The sequence below is a fragment of the Erinaceus europaeus genome, chromosome 8 (genome assembly GCF_950295315.1).
Source record: "Erinaceus europaeus chromosome 8, mEriEur2.1, whole genome shotgun sequence".
NCBI classification, from domain to species: Eukaryota; Metazoa; Chordata; class Mammalia; order Eulipotyphla; family Erinaceidae; genus Erinaceus; species Erinaceus europaeus.
Window position 1 is genome coordinate 125,219,696 of NC_080169.1, and position 25,239 is coordinate 125,244,934.

The window sequence follows — 25,239 nt, forward strand, 5'->3', positions numbered from 1 at the left end:
AGTAGCTGGAGTGCATAGTGACTTTCACCCTTACTGCATTTTAAAGCAGCTGCTTCTTTTAGCCCCTTAGGATCAATGGTGTCAAGGTCTATACTGAAAACGTGGACAAAAGACAAATTATTTTGGACCTTCAGATTAGGTAAGTTTGTGTTTGTGTTTATGTTGTGGTTAAGACGTAGAATGTCGGGGGCCAGGCGGTAGAGCAGCGGGTTAAGTGCACATAGTACGAAGCGCGAGGACCAGCACAAGGATCCCAGTTCAAGCCGCCGACTCCCCACCTACAGGAGGGTCACTTCTTCACAGGCGGTGAAGTAGGTCTGCAGGTGTCTATCTTTCTCTCCTCCTCTCTGTCTTCCCCTCCCCTCTCAGTTTCTCTCTGTCCTGTCCAAGAAAAAAGATGGCTACCAGGAGTAGTGCAGGCCCCAAGCCCCAGGGACAACCCTGGAGGCAAAAAAAAAAAAAAAAAGATGTAGAATGTCTCTTAGCTGTACCCATAAGGTGGGGTCTAGTGAGGACACCTGCTGCCTTCTGTTTGATGGGCTTGACTAGAGTCTTGTTGAGGTCTCGGTTCCTAGCAGCCTGGATAATGGCCATTCAGACAGCATGCTAGATAAAGTGAAAGTCCCTACGAGCAGAGCACAGACATGTGCTTCTTCTCAGCATGGATGCAGACACCCTAAGCAAAACACAGAAGAAATAGTTCCACAGTATGTGAAGTCATTGAAGTCACCGCCAAATGGCGTTTGTTCTTTGAGCTCATGTGATTCGTGTCCTCGCTAAGTGTACGGAGAGAAGCCCAAGGTCATCTCGGCTGATCTGAAGAGGCGTTTGGCAAAGCTGGCGCCTTTGTTTTGCCACCAGGGCCATTGATGGGGCTTGGTGCCTACTTGGCAGATCCACTGTCCGGCTCCTTTTGTTTTCTTTTTCTTTTTCTTGCTAGGACAGAGAGATTGAGAGGGAAGATTAATAGAGTGGATGGTGTGCTAGACATGCAGACTGGCGCAGGAGGCCTTAGCAGTCACAGCAGCGATGCAACTGATACTGTCAGATAGCTCTGCCTCACAGAAGTTCTGTGTTTCTGTGTATTCTGGATAAGGGCTAGCTAGAATATTGGAACTGAAGTTGGGAAAATATCAGGAAAGACAGTGATCAAGACTTCACGTGAAAAAGGAGGGAGTTTCAAAATGGTTTTATAACAGAAAACGTTGATGGTTTTGTTGACTAAATATTCATGCTCAGTGACAAGAATGATGGGTGCTGGCATTCACACCAGGACAAAAATTGCCATAATGATTCCATCCAGAAGGAAAGGAAGATCATCGTAGTCTGAGCACATATCCAATGATTCCATCCAGAAGGAAAGGAAGATCGTCATAGTCTGAGCACATATCCAATGATTCCATCCAGAAGGAAAGGAAGATCGTCATAGTCTGAGCACGCATCCAGTGATTCCATCCAGAAGGAAAGGAAGCCCAAACAGCCAGGCTCTTTTCACAGTGCTAGATGGAATAAAGACTCGTCACCCGACCTGTGCTGGATTAGCACAGTCAATGGCCAAGCCTTTCCCGCTACGAGACACGTTCTCAAGATCTTCCCGCACAGTCATCACCGCCCAGCTATCATCCACATTGGTCTCCAGCTCCCACTGATTCTGTGCTCGAAGAAACTAAGATGGAACTTTCAGAAAGCAAACTGGCGTCTGTTCAGTGATCTTACCAACAAATCTATCCCTGCAATTCCAATTAACTCTATCCCCTCTGAAGATTCCTACAGGCACTTCCGCCAAGCCATCTTCAAAGCAGCTTCCCAAGCCATTCCTCGTGGGAGATGTGCTAACTATACGCCTTGTCTTGATGCTGAATGGGAGCACCTACTAAAGCAGTATGATGAGTCGGGCGACCCAGATGTGGCTGACCATCTCATTGCCTCCCTAGATGCAGCATGCCAAGCCCGCTGGCAACAACTCACGGAAAGTCTGAACTTCACCCACTCAAGTAGGAAGGCCTGGAAGCTTCTTCACAGACTGGGTGCCGGTAGCCAACCCCCTCCCATCTCCCATCCTCCCGTATCTCCAAACTCAGTGGCCAGTCACCTAACTCAAGTTGGACGTGCTAAGATCGACCCAGTCTGGAAAAGAGAAATTTCCCACGAGTGGTCATCCCACTTCCGGTTATCTTGTCCATCTCCAAAACTCTCTCCCTTTACACTGTCTGAACTGGAAGACGCTTTGAAGAGGGTTAAACCGGGAACGGCTGCTGGCTATGATAACATCACCCCAGAACTCATTCTTAACCTGGGCCCCGCGGCAAAGAAGTGGCTCGCTTCATTCCTGTCCCACATCTTGGAATCTGAGTCTATGCCCAAAGTTTGGCGTCGTGCGAAGATAATAGCGGTTTTGAAACCAAAGAAAGACCCAACACTGGCCACCAGCTATAGACCAATTTCTCTCCTTTCCGTGTGTTACAAACTCCTTGAGAGGCTGCTTCTGTCACGTATTTCTCATCTTACAGAGAAATTCCTATCACCCGTCCAAGCTGGTTTCCGCCCAGGAAGATCTACCTGCGAACAAGCCCTGACCCTCTCAACTTACATTGAAAATGGATTCCAGAAGAATTTAAAGACAGGTGCTATCTTTGTTGATCTCACAGCAGCCTATGACACGGTCTGGCACCGCGGTCTCCTAGTCAAGATCTCAAGATGCCTGCCTCCATGGGTGGCCAACACTATATCGTTTCTTCTCCAAAACAGAAGTTTCCGGGTGCATCTGGGTGACAAGTCTAGCAGATGGAGACTTGTCTCAAGTGGCCTCCCCCAGGGCTCTGTTCTGGCTCCTACGCTATTTAATATTTACATCAATGACCTTCCAGAAACTTCTTCAAGGAAGTTCATCTACGCCGATGACATCTGCTGTGCAACTCAGGCATCCAAGTTCGAAATCCTCGAGGAAACACTCACGAAAGACATGTCTCTGATATCTGATTACTGTAAAAAATGGCGACTAATCCCTAGCACTGCAAAAACGGTATCATCTGTTTTCCATCTACACCATGCCTCGGCCTCGCGTGAGCTTAATGTGCAGCTTGGCGATACGAGAATCCGGCATGAAGCCCAGCCAGTCTATCTTGGCGTTACTCTCGATCGCACTCTGTCATTTCACAAACATCTCATAAAAACTGCAGCAAAGGTGGGCGCGAGGAATCACATCATTGCAAGACTGGCCAGCTCCTCATGGGGTGCGAGCGCTTCCACACTACGATCATCCTCTCTGGCATTATGCTATTCCACTGCAGAATATTGTGCCCCAAGATGGTTCCGTAGCCCCCATGTCCACTTGGTCGATTCCAAATTATATTCCTCCATGAGGATCATTTCTGGAACCATCCGTTGCACCCCGGTTCCATGGCTGCCAGTTCTTAGCAACATCGCCCCGCCAGATATTCGTCGGGATGCGGCATCATCTAAGTTCATTTCCCACGTCTACGCTCGACCGGACCTGCCAATATACGCGGATATCTTCGCCCACCCTGTCCAACGCTTGACATCTCGTCACCCAATCTGGTCCCCTACGCCTACACTGAACTTCTCTGTTCCAGACTCTTGGAAACAGAGTTGGCAGTCAGCTGAGGTAAAGAACAAACATCTTATCACAGACCCCTGTGAGCGTCAACCCGGCTTTGACCTAGCACGTTATGATTGGGCCCTCCTCAATCGGTATCGAACAGGCCATGGCCGGTGCACCGCTATGTTCCATCGCTGGGGAGCCAGAGACGACCTGAACTGCTCCTGTGGCCACAGACAGACTATGACCCACATAGTCAACGACTGCCACCTCTCCAGATTCAAAGGAGGTCTCGAAACTTTACATCGGGCTCAACCTGACGCTGTTGACTGGCTACGGAAGAAGGGCAAACGCTAGAAGAAGAAGGAAAGGAAGATCATTGTAGTCTTAGCACGCATCCAGTGATTCCATCCAGAAGGAAAGGAAGATCGTCATAGTCTGAGCACGCATCCTTTTGCTCGTGTCCTGCTCACCTGCTCAGACACCCTGCCCAGTGCCTATCTGGTGGTCCTGGTGGGCTGCCCTGACGCCAGAGTACAGAACCAACACAGGACGCGTGGCTTCACACGCAAGAGTGAAGCGGGTGCAGGCCTTGCTCTGAGCACCACATTGTGTCCACTGTGAAGTGACTCACCACTGAGTACAGCGCTGCCCTGGCAGACAGTGCCAGCCTCTCTCATCACTGAGCCACACTGTCTCGAGCACACTGGTTTTTGTGGCACCTGGGAGTATTGTATGAAGCAGAATCTAAACTTGAAAAAAATGTCTTAGGTGAAGAGGTGTTTGTAAACCCAAACTGCACCCCTCAAGGACTGCTCCAGAAGGTGGACTGTCACAGGACTCCTCCTCGGGGCCCGTCCCCCCAGCACCTCTCCCTGGCGTGGCATCTGCGTCCTGGGCAGCACAGTCTTCTGGCCTGTCATAGGGCTTTTGCTTTGCCTGCAGTCTGCTCCTGTTGCTTCTTATATCATTGTCTTGAGGTGCCTCACAGGTCTTTGAGTAAGAAAGTGTGAGCTGGGGGAGTTGCGGAGTAATGCAGAGGGTTAAGTGCACATGGCACAAAGTGCAAGGACCAGCGTAAGGATCCCGGTTCGAGCCCCTGGCTACCCACCTGCAAGGGAGTCTGTCTTTCTCTCTCTGCAGGTGTCTGTCTTTCTCTCCCCCTCTCTGTCTTCCCCTCCTCTCTCCATTTCTCTCTGTCCTATCCAACAACAATGAAAAAGATAACTCCAACAATAAGCCAACAAGGACAATAAAGGGAATGAATAAATAAGTAAATAAATGTAAAAAAGAAAGTATGAGTCAGGTCAGGCCATGGCACATGAGGACCCCAGCCCCTCCTGTGGGGAGGGGGCTCTAGGTGTCTCTTTCTCCCTCCCCCCCTCTGGCCTCATTTCTTGCTTTCCATCATAATAAGAAATAAAAAGTAAAGAGACTTTTTCTCTGCCAGCTTTGTAGGAAACTGTGAGATCGACTTGGAGATAAAGCGGTATTTCTGCAGAGCTGGTGTGCAGAGCATCCAGGTGAGTCTTCAGAAGTTCTGTCACCTTACTGGGCCCTTGCTGCTCTCAGAAAGACACCTTGACGTTGTTCTGAGCTCAGACGTCCATGCAGTTAAGATGCTGGAGGAGGCCTGAGGGCAGGTGCCGGCCTGTGACCAACACCGCCCGGTGCCACTTCTTGGGTCAGTGGTGCATATGGAACTGTGTCCTGCCTCTGACGTGTGCGTTTTCATTCGGATTAGATCCATGGAACTATGCGGGTGATCCTGGAGCCGCTGATCGGAGACATGCCTTTGGTGGGGGCTCTGTCCATCTTCTTCCTCAGGAAGCCTGTAAGTCCCTGTAAGGTGTGGGGGCCATGCTCGGCCTGAAACCACTTTTCCCTTCTGGCACTGGCCTTGTGCTCTCACACCTCATGCCTCAGCTCAGACGTTCATCTTTCAGATCATGAAAGTGATACACTTGGCACAAAAAGTCTGTAACAAACATTTTACTCAGTCCTGATAACAGTACAGTGATAGACATCTGCTCACCCGGTCTTTAAAGTCCATGCTTAGACACTCGTGTCTTCTGTGGGGAGTGAATTGATCTGTCTCCCAAAGACCTCTGTAAGTATGGCAGTTCTGTAGTTCTCGTGATGCCTTTCTTATGCATAGTTTTTTAAAAAATATTTATTTATCTAGTCCCTTTTGTTGCCCTTGTTGTTTTATTGTTGTAGTTGTTGTTGCTGTTGGGTAGGACAGATAGAAATGGAGAGAGGAGGGGAGACAGAGGGGGAGAGAAAGACAGCCACCTGCAGACCGGCTTCACCATCTGTGAAGTGACTCCCCTGCAGGTGGGGAGCCGGGGGCTCGAACTATGGCCCTTACACCAGTCCTTGCGCTTTGTGCCACCTGCACTTAACCCGCTGGGCTACAGCCCGACTCCCTGCATAGTTTTATTTTTAAATTTAATTTTTGTGTTTGTGACTCCCAGTAGGTTACAAGATTGTAAGATGACAAGCTCTAGTTCCACACCACCAGAGCCCTGTGTCCCCACCCTCCCAGCCCCCAAACAAACCACAGGAGTTCTCATAAGTTTTAGAGACAGTTTGCTTGCTTCTGTTTTGTTGTTTCTTTCAAGTCCATGTGTTTCAGCTCTCTGAAGTCCACGTTTGAGTGAAGACTTCTGCAGTTGTCTTCCATCTCTTTACTGACTTCACTAAGCATCATCACCTCTAGCTCCATCCATTTTGACCGCAGAGTAGTACCCCGTGGAGTCTATATCCCATGACCTCTTTAGCCAGTCATCTGTAGATGGTCATTTAGTCTGCTTCCACTCTGGCTACTGTGAATAACGCAGTGGTGAACACAGGAGTTATCATAGATTACAATGGAAATGTTAGTTTGATGCAAACAATGCACGTTTCCCTAGATCTGGCTAGTCAAAGCACAGGCAGCTCGTGTAGCAGGACACATCTGTTCTGGCTACGGGGAGACCTGGGCTCCTTGCCTCACATGCTGGGAGCATCATCACAGCACAGGAGGCTCCATGCATGGCGGGCGCTCTGGCGCCTCTGTCTCTGCTGTCCCTCAACAAGAAGCCTCTCCGCAGTGGAGATATGCACATAGCCTGCTGGCTTAGCCTGCTGGCTTCCTGGCACAGGAGAGATGGCTGGTCTCCACTATTGTCTGGTCTCATCAGGGCTGTTCTCATTTGAGCTTATAGTGGGCTTGTCTTTAATGTATTTTCACTACAGAAATCACGGTAAAATTCAGGGGCTGGGCAGTGCCATACCGGTTAAGTGCACATGTTACAGTGCCCAAGGACCTGGGTTCAGGCCCCTGGTTCCCACCTCAGGGGGAAAGCTTCAGGAGCAGTGAAGAGTTTTTTTGTTCTTTTTTCCTCTCTTTCTTTCCTTCAGCCTGTCTGTCTGTCTGTCTATCTATCTATGTCTCCCTCTCCCCCTCTTGATTTCTGTCTATTTCTGTCTATGCCCAGTCAACAATTTTTTTTTTCCTCCCATCGCCGGGGCTCGGTGCCTGTACTATGAATCCACTGCTTCTGGTAGTCATTTTTCCATTTTGTTGTTGTTATTGCTGATAGGACAGAGAGAAACTGAGAGAGGAGAGGAAGACAGAGGAGGAGAGAAAGACTGATACTTGCAGACCAGCTTCACCACTTGTGAAGTGAGCTCCCAGCAGATGGGGAGCCAGGGGCTCAAACTGGAATCCTTACACTGGTCCTTGTGCTTCACACCATGTGCACTTATCCCGGTGCGCTACCACCCAGTCCCCTAAAGAAAGTACTCTTGAAAGCACAGTAAAATTCTAAAGCTAAGGGAGCTCTTTACTAAACCTGGTAACATTTGGACAATGAGGAGACTCATAAATCATTTTTTCCACGTGTCAACTTTTTTGAAGCCAGTATGTGTAATAACCCAGTGGGACGGAGCACACACTTACCTGCCCAAGGATGCAGGCCTGAGGAGCACCTGCAAAGGGAAGCTTCATAAATTGTGGAGCAGTGCTGTGGTCTCTCTCTTTCTTTCTGTCTCTCTCTCCCTCTGCTCCTCACCCGTTATAACAAAGAAAATAAAACTGTTAAGAGGATGCCTTCATTAATGAGTATAAAAATCTAATCTTTGAGCAGTTGGTTAAGTACTTTCAATTATAGGGGACTTTCGCCAACTTTTCAAAGATTAGTTTTATTATTCAGTAGTGAATGTGAGATAGAGAAGCAAGAGAAGCAGAGTGTCATTCTGATATATGCAATGCCAGGGATCAAACTCAGGACCTCATGCTAGAAAACCCAATGCTTTGTCCACTGCATCACCGCCTGGACTGCTAAAAACCTTCTTTTTAAAAGAGGTCTTTAAAATTTTTTGTAAGTTCAGAATGTATCAAAATCCAACATGTTAAATCTCCATTAAAACTTAGTGAGTTATTGTAACTTAGTTAACTTATTGTAGCTATTACATATGAGAGAGCTTCACATGAGACAGGGAGAGGGAGAGAGAATCCAGAGCACTGGGACACTCAGTGCTAAGGACTGAACCAGGGCTCTTGGGCGTGCAAGTCTGACACTCCACCAGCTGAGCCATTTCCCCAGCTGCACCTCTGTTTTCTTTAAAAATGCACTTAGAGTAAATGTCCACATGAAACTGTAGTGCCCAGAAAGAAGGGTGAGGCTTTGGAAGGTTTAGGACCATTCTTTTCCTTATATGGTGACTAAAGTCACCCAACATATGCTGCAGAGAAAAGGGCCCCCCCCCCCCCCCCCCCCCGCTTACTCACAGCTAGAAACTCTGAAAACAGAATCCAGTGCTGACTGCCAAGTAATTCTTGCTGGCTTCCTCAGTGAAGCAGCTAAGAGAGTCTGGGGGTTTCTACTGCAGACGACGAGAGCCAGAGACCCTTTGGAGACCTTTCATGTTTTTCTGCCTGTTGATGGATTTAGATTAGCCTCAGTGATCTCATTAAAAAGAAAAGAGCTCTAACCTAGCAGGGCCTGATGTGAAGAGCGTTTGTTCAGCATTCACGAGGCTGGGGGCTCTAACCTAGCAGGGCCTGATGTGAAGAGCGTTTGCTCAGCATTCAAGAGACTGGGGGCAGCCTTGGGAGTCTTACTCTTTTCTGCGGTCCTGTTCTCTCTCCTTACTGTGTTCAACTTCTCCATGCCTCAGTTTCCCCACCTGCAACACGGGCAGCTCTCATGATTAAATGTCCATGGGCATAAGGTGCTTCACACAGAACATTTGTGGCCCCCAGACTGCAAGGAAGAGACTGTGTGTGTACAGGGTTGGTGGCACAGGCCGACCCAGGGAGCCCGGGGCTCGGAAGGTGAGGGCAGGAGGAACCACAAGCTGCCTGGGAGGCTCTGAGCATACCCCTAGGGAGTTTGGACTCCCTCTGTCTCCCGAGGTTTTCCCAGAATACAGGCTGGATGACAGTGGACGAGGTTCTCAGCTGGACCCTCCTTCCTGCTGGGCTCGCTGTGAGCGCTCTGGGCAAGGCATTGGCCTCACCGGGAACCTCCTTCCTGCTGCGCTCGCTGTGCAAGGCATTGGCTGCAGGCAGGTTTTCCCCCTTGTAGAGCAAGTGAGAAGAAGCCATCCTCTTAGTCAGCCCTGGAGGCTCCTTCAGCAGGGGCGTCCTGTGCAGAGGTTGTCTCCCTGGGGCCTCTGCTGGGTCTGTATGTCAACACTGGGTGCGAACTGGAGGTGCTGCAGTCACTTCCCTGGAAGACCCCCACCACTGTCCACCCAGGCCTCTGCTCTGGCTTCACCCCAGCAGACCCCCACCACTGTCCACCCAGGCCTCTGCTCTGGCTTCACCCCAGCAGACCCCCACCACTGTTTACCCCAGGCCTCTGCTTCTGGCTTCACCCCAGCAGACCCCCACCACTGTCCACCCAGGCCTCTGCTCTGGCTTCACCCCAGCAGACCCCCACCACTGTCCACCCCAGGCCTCTGCTCTGGCTTCATCCCAGCAGACCCCCACCACTGTCCACCCAGGCCTCTGCTCTGGCTTCACCCCAGCAGACCCCCACCACTGCCCACCCAGGCCTCTGCTCTGGCTTCACCCCAGCAGACCCCCACCACTGTCCACCCCAGGCCTCTGCTCTGGCTTCATCCCAGCAGACCCCCACCACTGTCCACCCAGGCCTCTGCTCTGGCTTCACCCCAGCAGACCCCCACCACTGTCCACCCAGGCCTCTGCTCTGGCTTCACCCCAGCAGACCCCCACCGCTGTCCACCCAGGCCTCTGCTCTGGCTTAGCCCCCTCCCCCCAGCTGGTGGCCAGAGTCCTTTGAGGCAGAGTCTCCCTGTCTTCCCAGCTGGGCACTGGCAGACTCACCACAGAGTGCCCAGGAGCTGGATGACCCTGAGGGGAGCAGGCCTGGAAACTGACCTGCAGGTGCACAGCTGGGGCACCAGGGGACTCCTTGCAGCTACCTGTGTGTCTGTCTCCTTGCCCCCTCAGTGTGTCCCCTTACCCGCTCCCCCATTGCCTCACCTCTGCAGACATTGTTCCCCCTGGCACTTGCAGCAGGCATCTGCCCATTCACCCGTCCTGTCTGCAGACTGCACAGGGATCAGTGAGCTTCTCCCCCGCCCCCCCGCACACACGCACACAGCCTTTAGCAGTGAGGTCTGTGTGCAGTTGTCCCTGCCCCATGATGACCACAGCCTGTCACCTCCACACTCCATGCAGCCAAGAGTGACAGGCTCTTTCCAGTTTGCAGCCCAGGGGCTTTAGAACAAAGCCAAGGGGTCTCGGTCTTCCCCTTCAGCCAGGGATCAGTCCAGAGCCTTGGAAGGCCCGAGCCACAAGTGTCAGCAGAGCACCTGGCAGATCTGAGCTGCACTGAGCCTGTGCCGGGGGGGCATAGGCCCAAGGGGGCTGTGGAGCACACACCTTCCCCAGGTGCCCCAGACAGCACACACCCTGGCTCTGCTTCCAGCTGGCAGGGACCTCGCCATGCCATCTGCTCGGCAAGAAACAGCCCCCGCCTCCCAGCCAGCTCCTCCCAGCCTTGGAAAGTCTCCCTGGCGCAGAGGTTTCCCTGACCAGAAGTCTGAGTCATCCTGTGTGGCAGTGGGGGCTACATGTCCTTGCCTTCCCCACAGTGCGCCTGGGTCCGTCCCTCTGGCCTCCGGTGAGCGTGCACTGAGCCCGAGACCTCGGGATGGCTCAGGTGCCAGCTCTCAACCCGCCCTGCCTCACACCTTGGGCTCCCTCACGCCTCCTCTAGGCCTGCACGCAGCCGTCCCTCCAAACCCCGGGTCCTCTCCACAGAAGCTGCCTCGGGGCTGTGCCTGGGAGCTGGGGTGTGGCTTCCTCTGAGCCTGTGCGTTCATACTTGCAGGCCAGACTCAGGGCAACGTCGCTCTTCCCTTCTTGTTTCTGTGCTCGTCATGGATCACACAGATCTTATGCTGAAAGTCTTGGTTTCCAGAACTGCTTCAGGCTGTTGCTTTTTCTCTGAGTCTATCTGAAAGAATCTTGATCATGCTCGTCCTCATTTATTTATAGCCTCCCTCTCCCAGAGGGTTTGAATGGTTTGTTCACATGAGATAGTGAAACTCCATGTAGCATTTCTTTTATAAAGAGCACAGGAAGTTTTGTTATATGAGATAATCATTTCTATAGAAAATCAGCGCCTCACGTCAGGGTTTCTTGTCCACCCCCCTTAGAGCAATCTCACTGCCGTCACAGGGAAGTCGAAGGCAGATGCCCGAGAAGCGTGACAACACCAGCATGCAGTGGTTGGGTGGGAGGAGCCCAGGGACAAGGCAATGCAGACTGACTGACAAGGAGCCCTGCTTAGACGGCCAGATGGACGGGGCGTCAGCATCTGTGTCCATTGAGGTGCAGGGAAGAACATTTTCAGGCACTCCCAGGGGCATGCACAGGAGGGCCTTCAGGAGGAAAGAGCTGGTGACTGAGCATGCGAGCCGGCGGATCTTTGACCCAAGCTGCACTTCTTGAGTGCTGACCTGCTTGTGCATGTAAGATACATCTTCCTGCAACAGATTCGTTGTAGAAACAGAGAGGGTGGCTGTGTGAGAGAGAGCACAGCACTGGAGCGTCCTTCAGTGTTGTGGGGACACTTTCCAAGTGAGCGATTGCACTGGCCCACCTAGAGAATTCCAAATAGTCAAACTTATAAAAATCCTAAGTTATTTGTCAATAAGTTGCTATATGGTTTTACTGGAGAAAACTCTTGGTTAGCAGAAAGACAGAAACAAAGGGAGAGTCATCTCCTTGCTTCAGCAAGAGGTATGGGCTTGACGTGTTCCATACCCCATGCAAAGCAGCCCATGGTCACAGAGAAACACCCTGCTGAATTGGAACTGGCCATTTGACTGTGCCTTTTCTTGTCCTTAAACAGCTTTTAGAAATTAACTGGACAGGACTGACCAACCTTCTCGACATCCCTGGGCTGAAGTGAGTATCCTGTCAGCTGCCATGTTCACTCGGGGCTGGTGTGGTGGATCCTGTGGGGGCAATGCTGGCCAGGCCAGACGTGGCAGGGGGCTGAGGGCAGGGGCATTGCGGGACCTGTGGGAACCAGGTGGGGGAGTCTCCCTGCTTTGTCCCCTCATTGCGCATGACCAGGACTTGTATGGTGAGGAGGGTGTCCCACAGGAAGCTGAAGATGCTCTCAGGGCACCAGCTGCTGTGACACCCCTCCTCCGGTGGGTGACTGAAAGGTCTCCTAGTGGTGGGGGCAGGAGCTGAGACCTCAGCCTCAAAGCTGCTGTGTGACGCTCAGGTACACTGCTTACTGGTCAAGGCCACACTTGTTCCTAGAGCTGCCTGCTCCCAGGTGGCTTACAGATCATGAAAGTCTTGGCTTTGGTCTACTATTCTGCTCCTGTATATTAGTTTGAACCCCTGAGGTGTTCATCAGAAGAATATTTTAGTTTGTTTCATTATTAGGAGAAAATGAGTATAAACTGAGACATGATTCTTTTTTAAGTGAGGAGTATATATCTCAGGAAATAATGTTTTTATTCACTTACTCTTTATTTTGCTTGTGTATGTGGTGCTGGGCCCTTGTGTGGAAGTTTCCTTGTACTGGGCTTTTGCATAAAGGCAGAGAGACAGGGAGGGAGTGACTACAGCCCCAGAGCTCCTGGTGTCAGGGCCACTCCTTCGTGTCCAGGGCCAGAACCTGAGCTGTGCTGAGGGCAAGGAAGATATTCTACATTGTGAGTTCTTTCTCCAGTCCTGAAAATTTACTGAATATTTACATTAGTGATTTAATAATGGTTTTTGAGATTTCCAGGGTATAGCTCCACACTGTACCCACCTCTCGAGTTCTGAGCCCCCAGGTGTAGCTCCACACTGTACCCACCTCTCGAGTTCTGTGCCCCCAGGTGTAACCCCACACTGTACCCACCTCTCGAGTTCTGTGCCCACAGGTGTAGCCCCACACTGTACCCACCTCTCGAGTTCTCAGCCCCCAGGTGTAACCCCACACTGTACCCACCTCTCGAGTTCTATGCCCCCAGGTGTAGCCCCACACTGTACCCACCTCTCGAGTTCTGTGCCCCCAGGTGTAACCCCACACTGTACCCACCTCTCGAGTTCTCAGCCCCAGGTGTAGCCCCACACTGTACCCACCTCTCGAGTTCTCAGCCCCAGGTGTAGCCCCACACTGTACCCACCTCTCGAGTTCTCAGCCCCCAGGTGTAGCCCCACACTGTACCCCCCTCTCGAGTTCTCAGCCCCCAGGTGTAGCCCTGTTGTTTTCGATGGGTTAGGTTGTTTTCGCTGGGCTGGCTTCACGGGCGGGTAACAGACGACCAAGGACTCATGGTTGAGCTGTAGGCAGTATCTCTTTATTCATGCAGGACGCAGCACAATCTAAGACGAGCTAAGTTAAACTCAAAGTACAGTACTCTAAAACTTACAATGCTGTCTTTATATATACTTCCCAAGTAGGGTGGAAACAGGATGTGACATAGAGAGGGTGGAGAGAAAAGTGACTGGTGAAAATCAGAGTGTGATAAAGAAGGGATCAGGGTGTGACAAGGAGGGGGGTGGAGCAAAAACATATCATGAAACAGCGGGGATTGAACCAATGCCCTGGAGGGAGGTGCTTGTTAACAGCGGTTATGTAAATAGAATGAAGTGGTTATGTAAATAGAATAGTGTTAAGCAGGGGGGATTTAAACCAAATGAAACAGAAGGGGTCTCATGCATACCAACATAGCCCCACACTGTACCCACCTCTCGAGTTCTGTGCCCCCAGGTGTAGCCCCACACTGTACTCACCACTCAAGTTCTCAGCCCCCAGGTATAGCCCCACACTGTACCCACCTCTCGAGTTCTGTGCCACCAGGTGTAGCCCCACACTGTACCCGCCTCTCGAGTTCTGTGCCCCCAGGTGTAACCCCACACTGTACCCACCTCTCGAGTTCTCAGCCCCCAGGTATAGCCCCACACTGTACCAACCTCTCGAGTTCTGTGCCCCCAGGTGTAGCCCCACACTGTACCCACCTCTCGAGTTCTGACCCCCAGGTGTAGCCCCACACTGTACCCACCTCTCGAGTTCTGTGCCCCCAGGTGTAGCCCCACACTGTACCCCCCTCTCGAGTTCTGTGCCCCCAGGTGTAGCCCCACACTGTACCCCCCTCTCGAGTTCTGTGCCCCCAGGTGTAACCCCACACTGTACCCACCTCTCGAGTTCTGTGCCCACAGGTGTAACCCCACACTGTACCCACCTCTCGAGTTCTGTGCTCCCAGCTGTAACCCCACACTATACCCACCTCTCGAGTTCTGAGCCCCAGGTGTAGCCCCACACTGTACCCACCTCTCGAGTTCTCAGCCCCCAGGTGTAACCCCACACTGTACCCACCTCTCGAGTTCTGTGCCCCCAGGTGTAGCCCCACACTGTACCCACCTCTCGAGTTCTGTGCCCACAGGTGTAGCCCCACACTGTACCCACCTCTCGAGTTCTGAACCCCAGGTGTAGCCCCACACTGTACCCACCTCTCGAGTTCTCAGCCCCCAGGTGTAACCACACACTGTACCCACCTCTCGAGTTCTGTGCCCCCAGGTGTAGCCCCACACTGTACCCACCTCTCGAGGTCTGAGCCCCCCTCCCCATGGTAAGCACTGGCTTCTGACTGAAATGATGTTTTCTAAAGATGTCTGTCACCCTACAGAGGTGCTGAGGGTGGACTCTGGGCCAGCACTACTGCCTGTGCAGGTAGAGCAGTGATCAGCCCCCCACCCCTTTGAAGCTCAGCCACCAGCAGCCTTGCGCTGCCCTCTGCTCTGGAGCCTGCCGCAGTGACCCCTCCATGGAGCCTGTCCCCAGCACCCCAGCCCTGCTTCTCTGAGCCTGCCGCAGTGACCCCTCCATGGACACTGTCCCCAGCACCCCAGCCCTGCTTCTCTGAGCCTGCCGCAGTGACCCCTCCATGGACACTGTCCCCAGCACCCCAGCCCTGCTTCTCTGAGCCTGCCGCAGTGACCCCTCCATGGACACTGTCCCCAGCACCCCAACCCTGCTTCTCTGAGCCTGCCGCAGTGACCCCCTCCATGGACACTGTCCCCAGCACCCCAGCCCTGCTTCTCTGAGCCTGCAGCAGTGACCCCTCCATGGACACTGTCCCCAGCACCCCAACCCTGCTTCTCTGAGCCTGCCACAGTGACCCCTCCATGGACACTGTCCCCAGCACCCCAGCCCTGCTTCTCTGAGCCTGCCGCAGTGACCCCTCCATGGACACTGTCCCCAGCACCCCAGCCCTGCTTCTCTGAGCCTGCTGCAGTACAAGCCCAGCTTGCTCAGTGTCCTGTCACCACAGGCTCTGCTGTCTTCACTCTGACGCGGCTTGTGTCCAGGCAGGCTCTTGCTTTGAAGCAGCAGCTGTTAGCTTCTGTTCTGCAGTTAGCAACCTGGAAGAAACACACACAGTCTTTTTTTTTTTTTTTTTTGCCTCCAGGGTTATTGCTGGGGCTCGTGCCTGCACTATGAATCCACTGCTCCTAGAGGCTGCTTTTTTTCCCATTTGTTGCCCTTGTTTGTTTTTTATCGTTGTTGTGGTTATTATTATTGTTTTTATTGATGTTATTGTTGTTGGATAGGACAGAGAAATCGAGAGGAGGGAAGACAGAGAGAAAGAGAGAGACACCTGCAGACCTGCTTCACCCCTTGTGAAGTGACCCCCCACCCCCGCAGGTGGGGAGCCAGGGGCTTGAACTAGGATCCTACACCGGTCTTAGCACTTCATGCTATGTGCGCTTAACCCACTGTGCTACCGCCTGACCCCCAAACACAATCTTTAAAAGACTGAGGAGCTAGCTCACCTGGATAGTGCACCTGCTGTTACGCGTCCATGTGGCCCAAGTCTGAGGCAGCCCCCTAAACAGGGAAGAAGCTTCAGTGTTGGCGCATCTTTCTCTTTCTCTCTATTTCTTTCTGTCTCTCTTTGGAAAAGATGAGAAAGAGCTGTGAAGCCATGGCAACAACAATATTTATTGATTTTCCCTTTTGTTGCCCTTGTTTTTTATTGTTGTTGTTATTGATGTGTCATTGTTAGATAGGATAGAGAGAAATGGAGAGGGGGAGAGAAAGGCAGACACCTGCAGACCTGCTTCACCGCCTGTGAAGTGACCCCCCCCTGCAGGTGGGGAGCCGGGAGGTCGAACTGGGATCCTTAAGATGGTCCTTGTGCTTTGCTTAACCCGCTGCACTACTGCCCGACTCCCGACAATATTTTTAAGTATTTGATTTATTTGATAGAGACAGAAATCAGGAGGAGGGGGAGACAGATAAGGAGACAGACACCTGCAGCCCTGCCCCACCGCTTATAAAGCTCTCCTCCTGCAGGTGGGGACAGTAGTAAGTTTTTGTAACAGCTGAAAATGTTCCAGGGTTGGTTTCTTGTGTCCACCCTACCAGAGATCCCTGTGATTCAGATGGTCGGGTTTGGGTCTCCCGGAGGAGACAGCTGGATACTTGATAACTCCCCAGGAAATCGGGGGCAAATATGCAGATCCTACACAAGGCTCTGGCTTAGAGGAGGAGGGTGTGCTCCCCTGTGCCTCCCTTGGTGGCAGAGAGGACACAACATGGATGGGCCGTGGAACACTGCTCTGCAGAGGGCAGCCTGACAGCTCGTTGCAGGCTGAGCCCACACGGGGGGCATCAACACGTAAACACGCACACTAATCTACACATACATGCGTACATCCGTTCCCGGGTGGGAATGTGTGCCTCTGGGGCCCTGTTTCCCTTGGCAGCTCTGTACATGGAGGCACACTCCTTGGATATAGGAATAGCTTCTGCCTTTTCTACATGTGGACCTTTATATGCGAAATCCAAAGCACCTGACTCACACATGCATAGATGTACATACAGTTCAATGCAGGCACACCTGGGAGCATTGCAGATGGTCCCGCCCACCCTGTAGGGCAAGGACTGCGGCAAAGCTGGCACACCGCTGTGGGTAAGGGTCGGGTTTACACAGCACTGCGCTAAAAAGTACCGGGGTGGGCCCACACACATTAGAACAACTAGATACTGGCTTGGGGGCCCAAAACGCTAAATAGAGAGGAGAGTCTTTTCAACAAATGGTGCTGGGAAATGAGCTTGAACCATACAGAAGGATGAAGCAGCCACCACACATCACCATCCACAAAAGTCAACTCTGGGTGGGTCAGAGACTTGGGTGTTAGGCTAGTAACTATCCACTGCATGAAGTAAGCACTGGCAGAGCTCGCCATGAGATCTGTCTTAGAAATGTCTCTGAAGCATCAGTCCCACAGCAGGCAAAACAAAGCCAAGAATAAGCGAGCGAGTGAGCTGCACCAAATGGAAATACTTCCACACAGTGGAGGAAGAGCCGCCAAACAGAAAGGCGCTTGGCAAAATGAGAGACCCTTACGTGGCAGAGAGCTAATGCCCAAAATACACAAAGAACTCACAAAACTCAACAGCGAACCCCTACAGAAACAAAGAAACAAACAAAACATAAAAAAAAGGGCAGGGCACGGACAGAATCTTCACTAAAGAGGCTGTCGAGACAGTCAGCAAGCATGTGAAAAAATGTTCAAAGTCACTGTCGGAGGAATGCAAATAAAGACAACAGTGAGATTCTGCTCTGCCCTGTGAGGACGTCACACATCAGAAAGGGCGGTCACAACTGCTGGTGGGACTCGGGGAGAGTGTACATGGGTCCAGCCTCTGTGGAAGACAGTGTGGAGATTCCTCGGGAGATGAGACACGGACAGACCTTATGACCCAGCTATCCCATCCAGAGAGATTCATGTACCTACGTTCAGAACAGCCCACACGAGGCTGCAACCCAGGTGCCCAGTAATAGACAAGTGCTTAAGAAGTGCACACAGTGGGAGAATGACCACACAGCTACTAAAATGACAAAGTTGTCTCCTTTGCCTCATCCTAAATGGAACTTGGAGGAATTGTGTTAAGTGAAATCAGCCAGTAGGAGACAGATGATCTGACTTACAACTCAAGAAACAAGGAGAGGAAGGCACCACGGGAAGAGCTCAGAGCAGAGGTGTGTGAAGCAAGGCCAGTGTTGGGGGGAGGGGCAGGGCAGAAGGGGGCCCAGTAACAGACAAGTGCTTAAGAAGTGCACACAGTGGGAGACCGACCACACAGCTACTAAAATGACAAAGTTGTCTCCTTTGCCTCATCCTAAATGGAACTTGGAGGAATTGTGTTAAGTGAAATCAGCCAGTAGGAGACAGATGATCTGACTTACAACTCAAGAAACAAGGAGAGGAAGGCACCACGGGAAGAGCTCAGAGCAGAGGTGTGTGAAGCAAGGCCAGTGTTGGGGGGAGGGGCAGGGCAGAAGGGGGCTAAACCGACACTGGGAGCCCCATGCACATCGGTGCTTGAGAGCCCAGGCACCTGTCGTGGAAGGAGAGACCGCACCCTGTGGTGACTGCCTAGTGATCAGCATTTCCTTAAAACAAGACAATGCCTGGGTCAGGAGATGCTCACCTGCTAGAGTGAACACCTTACCTTGCACAAAGACATGGTCTGAGCCGCCTGCCACCGCGGGGAGCACTGCAGAAGGGGAGATTCTGGAACAGTGACCGTGCTGTGGGGTGTGTCCCCCATCTTTCGCCCTCTACCAAAATGGTCTGTGGAGTGGTGGCGTTAATAGGCATGCATGTAGCCCCAGTAGGAGTGGGAGGGGCTCTGGCAGCAAAAAGTAAATAATCAATTTATTTACTCCCCTTTTTTGTTACCCTTTTTTTTATTGTTGTATTCATTGATGTCGTTGGATAGGACAGAGAGACATGGAGAGAGGAGGGGAAGACAGAGGGGGAGAGAAAGACAGACACCTGCAGACCTGCTTCACCGCTTGTGAAGCGACTCCCCTGCAGGTGGGGAGCCGGGGGCTCGAACGGGGATCGTTACGTCAGTCCTTGCGCTTTGTGCCACGTGCGCTTAACCCGCTACACTGCCTGACTCCCAGTAAATACATGTTTTAAAGTATTTTAAAAATACTGTTAGTGTGGTGGAATGCTTCCATTTTGACCAGCACGTCCAGATGTCATCCAAATATTTGCACAACTGTGCTCACATAGAGGGAAAGACATCCATCAAAAACTACACTATGGAAGTTGAAAAGCAAGATCAGAAGGGAAAACTCTAAGCAGAACTTGGACTAGAGTTGTTGTATTGCACCAAAGTAAAGGGCTCTGGTCCTAGAACATAGTGCCAGTGGAGGACCTAGTGGGGGCTGAATTGTTATGTGGAAATGTCATGCATGTACAAACTGTTGTATTTTACTGTTGGCTGCAAGCCATCAATCCCCCAATAAAGAAATTTTTTTAAAAGCTGCACTATGGCAAGGAAAGATTTATAAAAATACCCTTTTAAATAAGATCAGACAGAGTAATATACAACATGTATTTAACTTATGTATCATGTATACTTTATATTATGTAATGTAACATTTTAAATTGCCACCAGGGTTATTTCTGGGGCTCAGTACCTACAAGAGACACCTGCAGCCCTGCTTCACCGCTTGTGGGGAGCGGGGATCAAACCCAGGTCCAGGTCCGCACACGGTAATGTGTACACTCACCCAGCCCCTTACACTTAGCAATTTCTTGTAACAAAATAGAACAATAGTACCCAGCCTCTTTCACTCTTCTGTAGTGAGCCAGCCCCTGTGCTGTTGTGATGACTCCCTTGCTGTCTCTCAGTGGGTGGCCCTGTAGGGAGCCAGCAGCAGCTCAGGAAGAGCAGAACATGCTGGGTGGGGTGGGGGGTCACCACGGCGGCAGGATACGGCGGGGGGGGGGGGGGTGTTCCTGTGTGGAGATTTCCCCACGCAAACCAAACCGGTGCGCTGGGGAAATGCCTGCAGTGAGAATGCTCCAGTAGTTACCTTGTCCCTGCCTCAGGGACGCTGGCCTCTCCACAGCAGGAGCCCTCGGGACTTCCTTGGGGGAGCTGAGCTGCTCAGTGCGGGCACCGTGGTGACTAGGGTACACCTGGTGGCCTCTGTCCCCTTGGCACTATCACTGCATGTGCACTCGCAGCTACAGGGAATGTGCAGGTGTCCCTCGCAGCTGGGGACATGACCAGGCTGTCCCAGAGGCGCTTACCCGCACACACGTGTGAGGGACGTGTCTGCAGGTGCCCTTCCCTGTTGGGGATGACAGGCTGTCCCAGAACTCCCAGGAATGTGTGGGGTCAGGTTTCCTGCTGCAGCAGGGAGGTTCAGAAGTGCAGCCACACCGGGCAGCAACCCAGTGCTCTTAGACAGACGAGCGCATGTTAACAATACCGTTGTTTCTCTAGATTATGGAGTTCTATCCAGATTACTGAGTTCTCTGTGCAGGGCTGTATAGCATTCCAGAAATGGCTACACCATGGCTGGGGAGGTGGCTCAGCTGGTAGAGCTCTGCACCTGGATCCTGAGAAAGTTTCCTGCTTTGAGCCTCGGGAAACTCTATCGTGTACATGATGAACAGAATCAATCTTGAAAATCACAGTGTTCAGTGCCCCAAATAGGTGCTGGTAGCTAGTGAATAAACCCTATTATTTCACTTTACTGGGAACTGTGTTACATGAGGGAAACATAATATAGTGGCATGGCATGGGAGGAGGAGCAGAGGGCTAGGATGCATCCTTTGTTCTCTTGTCTATTAAAACGTTTAGTGAGAGGAGTCAGTGAGATGTCTTAGTCACTCAGTAGTAGGCCAGCATGCGAGTGTGTAAAATGTCACAGAGCTGTCCCTGAGTCCTTAGAGCAGCCTCCAGGCTGAAGTGTCGAGGTGTGGGCCCTTGCCAGTGAGCCACACAGGGTGTTGATGTGTCTGCTGCTTTGCTCTCTTGCTCCTGCCTCACAGTGGCCTGTCAGATTCCATCATCCTGGACATCATATCGAACTACCTGGTGCTTCCCAACCGAGTCACGGTCCCTCTGGTCAGCGAGGTCCAGATAGCCCAGCTGCGCTTTCCTGTGCCAAAGGTGACTGCCTCTCTCCTCTGGGCCTGGGTGCCGCAGGCCAGGCTGCTCCTATGGGACAGACCCCTGCTGCTCACAGGCCTCAGTCATGACTCTCGCTGCTGCCGGCTGCCCTGCAGCTGCTGAAGTCATCAGGGCGTCTGTGGAGCTGGGCAGCCGTCTCAGCTCCAGCCACTCCACTCCCTGGGAGTGCTAGCAACTCTGTGTAAGAGCGTGAAACTGGCTATCTCTGGGTATCAGTGAAGGAGGAGGCCATTGCTGCCCAGACCCAGGAGGAGGAGAGATCTGGGCTGGGGTGCCTCTGGGTGTCTGTGCAAGGCGGAGGCCACTACTGCCCAGGCTCAGGCAGGGGAGAGCTGGGGTAGGATGTCTGTGGGCATGTGTGCAAGGCGGAGGCCACTGCTGCCCAGACCCAGGCAAGAGACACTGCCGTGCTCCAGTGTGGGATGCTCCAGGGATGGTCTGTGTTTGTTCTCTTTTCAGGGAGTTCTGAGGATCCATTTTCTTGAAGCTCAGGACCTTCAGGGTAAAGACACTTACCTTAAGGGCCTTGTCAAGGGAAAGTCAGACCCCTATGGAGTCATTCGAGTTGGCAACCAAATCTTCCAAAGCAAGGTCATCAAAGAGAACCTTTGTCCAAAGTGGAACGAGGTGCATGAGGTATGTCCTGCAGGCAGCCCGACTGCCTCCATGACCCCGGTGTTGTGGAGCTGACTCAGTCCTCTCTGCTTCAGTTCCCATCCTCAAGACATCACGCACCTTATACCTTAATGACACCGGCCAAGCTGTGAGCTCGGCCGTATAGGGCCGCCCTGATGAGTAATCGGCCAGCACTTTCATAGTGGGAAGACTACTCAGGGTGGCTGTTAACATATGAGCATACAGACTTGAAATGACCTATACACTTCTGTCCTCCTTGTGCACTGTGTCTTGGCATGGACGGACATGGCCCATCCTGTCCGTTGACTGAAAAGAGTCATTTCTCTGTCCAGAGTGGCCTGGGCCCTCGACGGCCCTGTGACAGTTCGATGAACATGGCAACAGGAGCTGCTGGGTGGTGCCGCCTGCGACGTTGCCTCAGTGCAAAGACTGATGGGCAGCCCTCCTTTTGAGCTAAACATGCAGGAGAAGCAGCACGAACGTATTCTCTCACTTGGCGTAGAGTCACTACACAGAGAGTTGCATGTTTTGAAGGACTAGTCCTTTTTTCAAACGTGTTCTTCAGCACAGAGCTCCCTAAACTCCCAATAGCTTTCTTCCCCTTCTGCCCAGTCCAGTCAGTTGCAGTGTTTCTGGATCCCTGAGTGGACTTAGTGGCTATTGTGTGGGTATCTGAAGGGGACTAGCTGATCAGTGCCACCCAGGACCAGTGGCTTCTGTCAGGCCTGTGGGTGATGCCCAGTGTCCTCGTGCTGGGGCCACTGAGGGGTGGCCCCCAGTGGCTAGAAACAAGCATGTGGACTGTTACGTGGGCCCGTCCTCCCAGGGAGCTGTTGTCCACAGTGTGCGTTTGGCAAAGAGCAGGTGTGAGTGACTCCACGGCTGCCAGGGAGGCGTGGTCTCTGCTGTGACTGTGCCATCACGGAGGGCCGTGTCGGGAAGCAAGCATGGTGACCGCGGCCGTTCTCTCCAGGCTTTAGTCTACGAGCACCCCGGGCAGGAGCTGGAGATCGAGCTTTTCGACGAAGACCCGGACAAGGATGACTTTCTTGGGAGGTGAGTCCATGTCTGTGAGGTGTGTGGATGCATCAGTCCTCCCTGCAGCCACTGCAGACTGGCCTGTGTGCCCGTGGGTCTCCAGCGGCTCTGGCTTCTCCGAATATGCTTTACCCTGACCTGCTGCCATGCGACCTGTGTCTGCAGTCGCCACTAGCCGCACACGGCCATTGAGATCACACTGGCGAAGTTCTACAAAGAGACTCTCCTGTCTGAGTCTCCAAAGTCCCAGGTTTAGTCCCTCACACCACCACAAGCCAGAGCTGAGCAGGGCTCTGGTAAAAAAATAAATAAATAAGAGAGAGGGAGAGGTTACACTGATGAAAATTCAGTGAGAACCCACTTGGCTGTGCTGGCCGCATGGGTGCCTGGAACCCTCACTGGGTGTACAGTTCCGCTTTCAACTGTAAAGTGGATTTATTGAAATAAATAAAGATTTATTGATGAATAAAGATTTATTGACGTCTGTGGGAGACATGTGACAGAGTGGTGTTGAGGGTCAAGCACAGATCTCACGGGTGCGGGCATCTCTCTCTGCCACTAAGCTCCTCCTGGCTGCCTGCCGGGAGTGCTAAGCTCCTCAGTTTGCTGTGCTTCTTTGTTCAGAATGGTGATCACAGTGTCCCTGCACACTGAACATGCTAACGAAACCCTGCATTAACTGGACAGAATGAGCTTTAATGAAAAAAAAAAATGTCAGGGGCTGGGCAGTAGCGCAGTGGGTTAAGTGCATATGGCGTGAGGCACGTAGCTCAAGGACTGGCTCAAGGATCCTGGTTCGAGCCCCCGGCTCATCACCTGCAGGGGGGGTCACTTCACAAGCAGTGAAGCAGGTCTGCGGGTGTCTGTCTTTCTCTCCCCCTCTCTCAATTTCTCTCTGTCCTATCCAACAACAATAATAACAACGATAAACAACAAGGGCAACAAAAGGGGAAAATATAGCCTCCAGGAGCAGTGGATTTGTAGTATTGCACCAAACCCCAGTGATAACCCTGGAGGCAAAAAAAAAAAAAAAAAACACATGTCTTCTGAATCTGTATTGTTTAACTAGGTTTGGGGGGAGGGGGTACTGAAGGCAGGGGCCAGGGAGGTGACTGTGACGAAGTCAGGACATGGTGTGAATCTCCAGGTTTGTTCCCAGCACCACTCATGTCAGAGTGTCCTCGGTCATTCTCAAGCTTCCTCTCTTCCTCATAAAAATAAATTTTAGGGGAGTCGGGCGGTAGCACAGCAGGTTAAGTGCACGCGTTGCAAAGTGCAAGGACCGGAGTAAGGATCCCAATTCGAGCCCCCGGCTCCCCACCTACAGGGGAGTCGCTTCACAGGCGGTGAAGCAGGTCTGCAGGTGTCTGTCTTTCTCTCCCCTCTCTTGTCTTCCCCTCTTCTTTCCATTTCTCTCTGTCCTGGCCAACAACAACAGTAATAGCTACAGCAATAAAACGACAAGGGCAACAAAAGGGAATGAATGAATAGATAACATTAAAAACCTTAGAGTGGTCCGGGAGGTGGCACAATGGGTAAAGCATTGGATTCTCAACCATGAGGTCCCAAGTTCATTCCCTGATATTACATGTACCAGAGTGATATCTGGTTCTTTCTGTCTCTTCTATCTTTCTCATTAATAAATAAATAAAATCTCTTTAATTAAAAAAAATTTAGAGAGACAGGAGGATTTGGTTACCTCGGATATGGTCCTGGTGCCATGCTGTGGCAGCAGTGTAAGTGGGGCGGAAAAGGTCAGCCTTCTAGCAGCCGCTCTCTAGTGAGCAGTCAGGGAGGAGGTTCGAGGCCTGGCTGAGGCAGAGATGAGCCTGGGTGTGAGGAGCCGTCTGTAGTGCAGGGCAGGGACCAGGCCACTCCTCACAGCAGAGGGGGCTCTCCAGGGAAACATGCCCGCTGAGCACCCCGTGTAGCCCTGGACCTGAGGCCTTAGCTCAGAAACCAAGTGAGCACCACTGCTGCCTGTGAGTGATGGGGACACAGTGGCAGATGTGACACCAAGGACTCCGGCCACGCCAGCACCCCTTGGCCGCTTCCCCAGCTCTTGGCTGTGGCTGGATCCCTGCTGTCTTGCAGCCCAGGCACTTCCTCTGCCTTCCCTCCGGGCCAACCTTTTGCAGTGGCAGTAAGGAAGACTGCTTTTCTGGAATACTGCTCAGTCGATGCTTGTACCTATTTCCATAGAGTGAGCTTCTCTGCTCTAAAGCTGTTGTGCTTTACTTCTAGTCTTATGATTGATCTCACTGAAGTTGAAAAGGAGCGCCTCTTGGATGAAGTAAGTCTCCCGTGTGTCGTTCTGTTTAATGAGCCTGACTGAGAGCTGCCACACAGCCAGGCGTGGTGGGGCCCCAGCAGTGTGCTGAGCAGCTGCAGAGTGCAGGGCTTCTGGTACAAGCAGAGCGGCACAGGCGGGAGAGCCAGAGCAGGTGGCATGCTCAGGTGCCCACCACAAGAGAGATCTGGAGGGTCAGGCCGGAGAGCCTCCCGAGGAGGGTGGGC

General features: G+C 52.2%; 1 protein-coding gene across 4 annotated transcripts in view; it reads left to right on the forward strand.

Annotated features, from left to right (window-relative positions):
• Nucleotides 1-25,239, forward strand: part of ESYT2 (extended synaptotagmin 2) — a 97,230-nt gene that overhangs the window by 37,262 nt on the left and 34,729 nt on the right. For all 4 annotated transcript variants that reach the window (XM_060196870.1, XM_016194534.2, XM_060196872.1 and 1 more), the window contains 8 exons: nucleotides 63-139; nucleotides 5,010-5,082; nucleotides 5,304-5,393; nucleotides 11,938-11,993; nucleotides 20,907-21,027; nucleotides 21,508-21,684; nucleotides 22,658-22,740; nucleotides 24,967-25,015. In XM_060196870.1, the coding sequence (XP_060052853.1) occupies nucleotides 63-139; nucleotides 5,010-5,082; nucleotides 5,304-5,393; nucleotides 11,938-11,993; nucleotides 20,907-21,027; nucleotides 21,508-21,684; nucleotides 22,658-22,740; nucleotides 24,967-25,015 (726 nt within the window). The remainder of the gene's footprint in view (nucleotides 1-62; nucleotides 140-5,009; nucleotides 5,083-5,303; nucleotides 5,394-11,937; nucleotides 11,994-20,906; nucleotides 21,028-21,507; nucleotides 21,685-22,657; nucleotides 22,741-24,966; nucleotides 25,016-25,239) is intronic.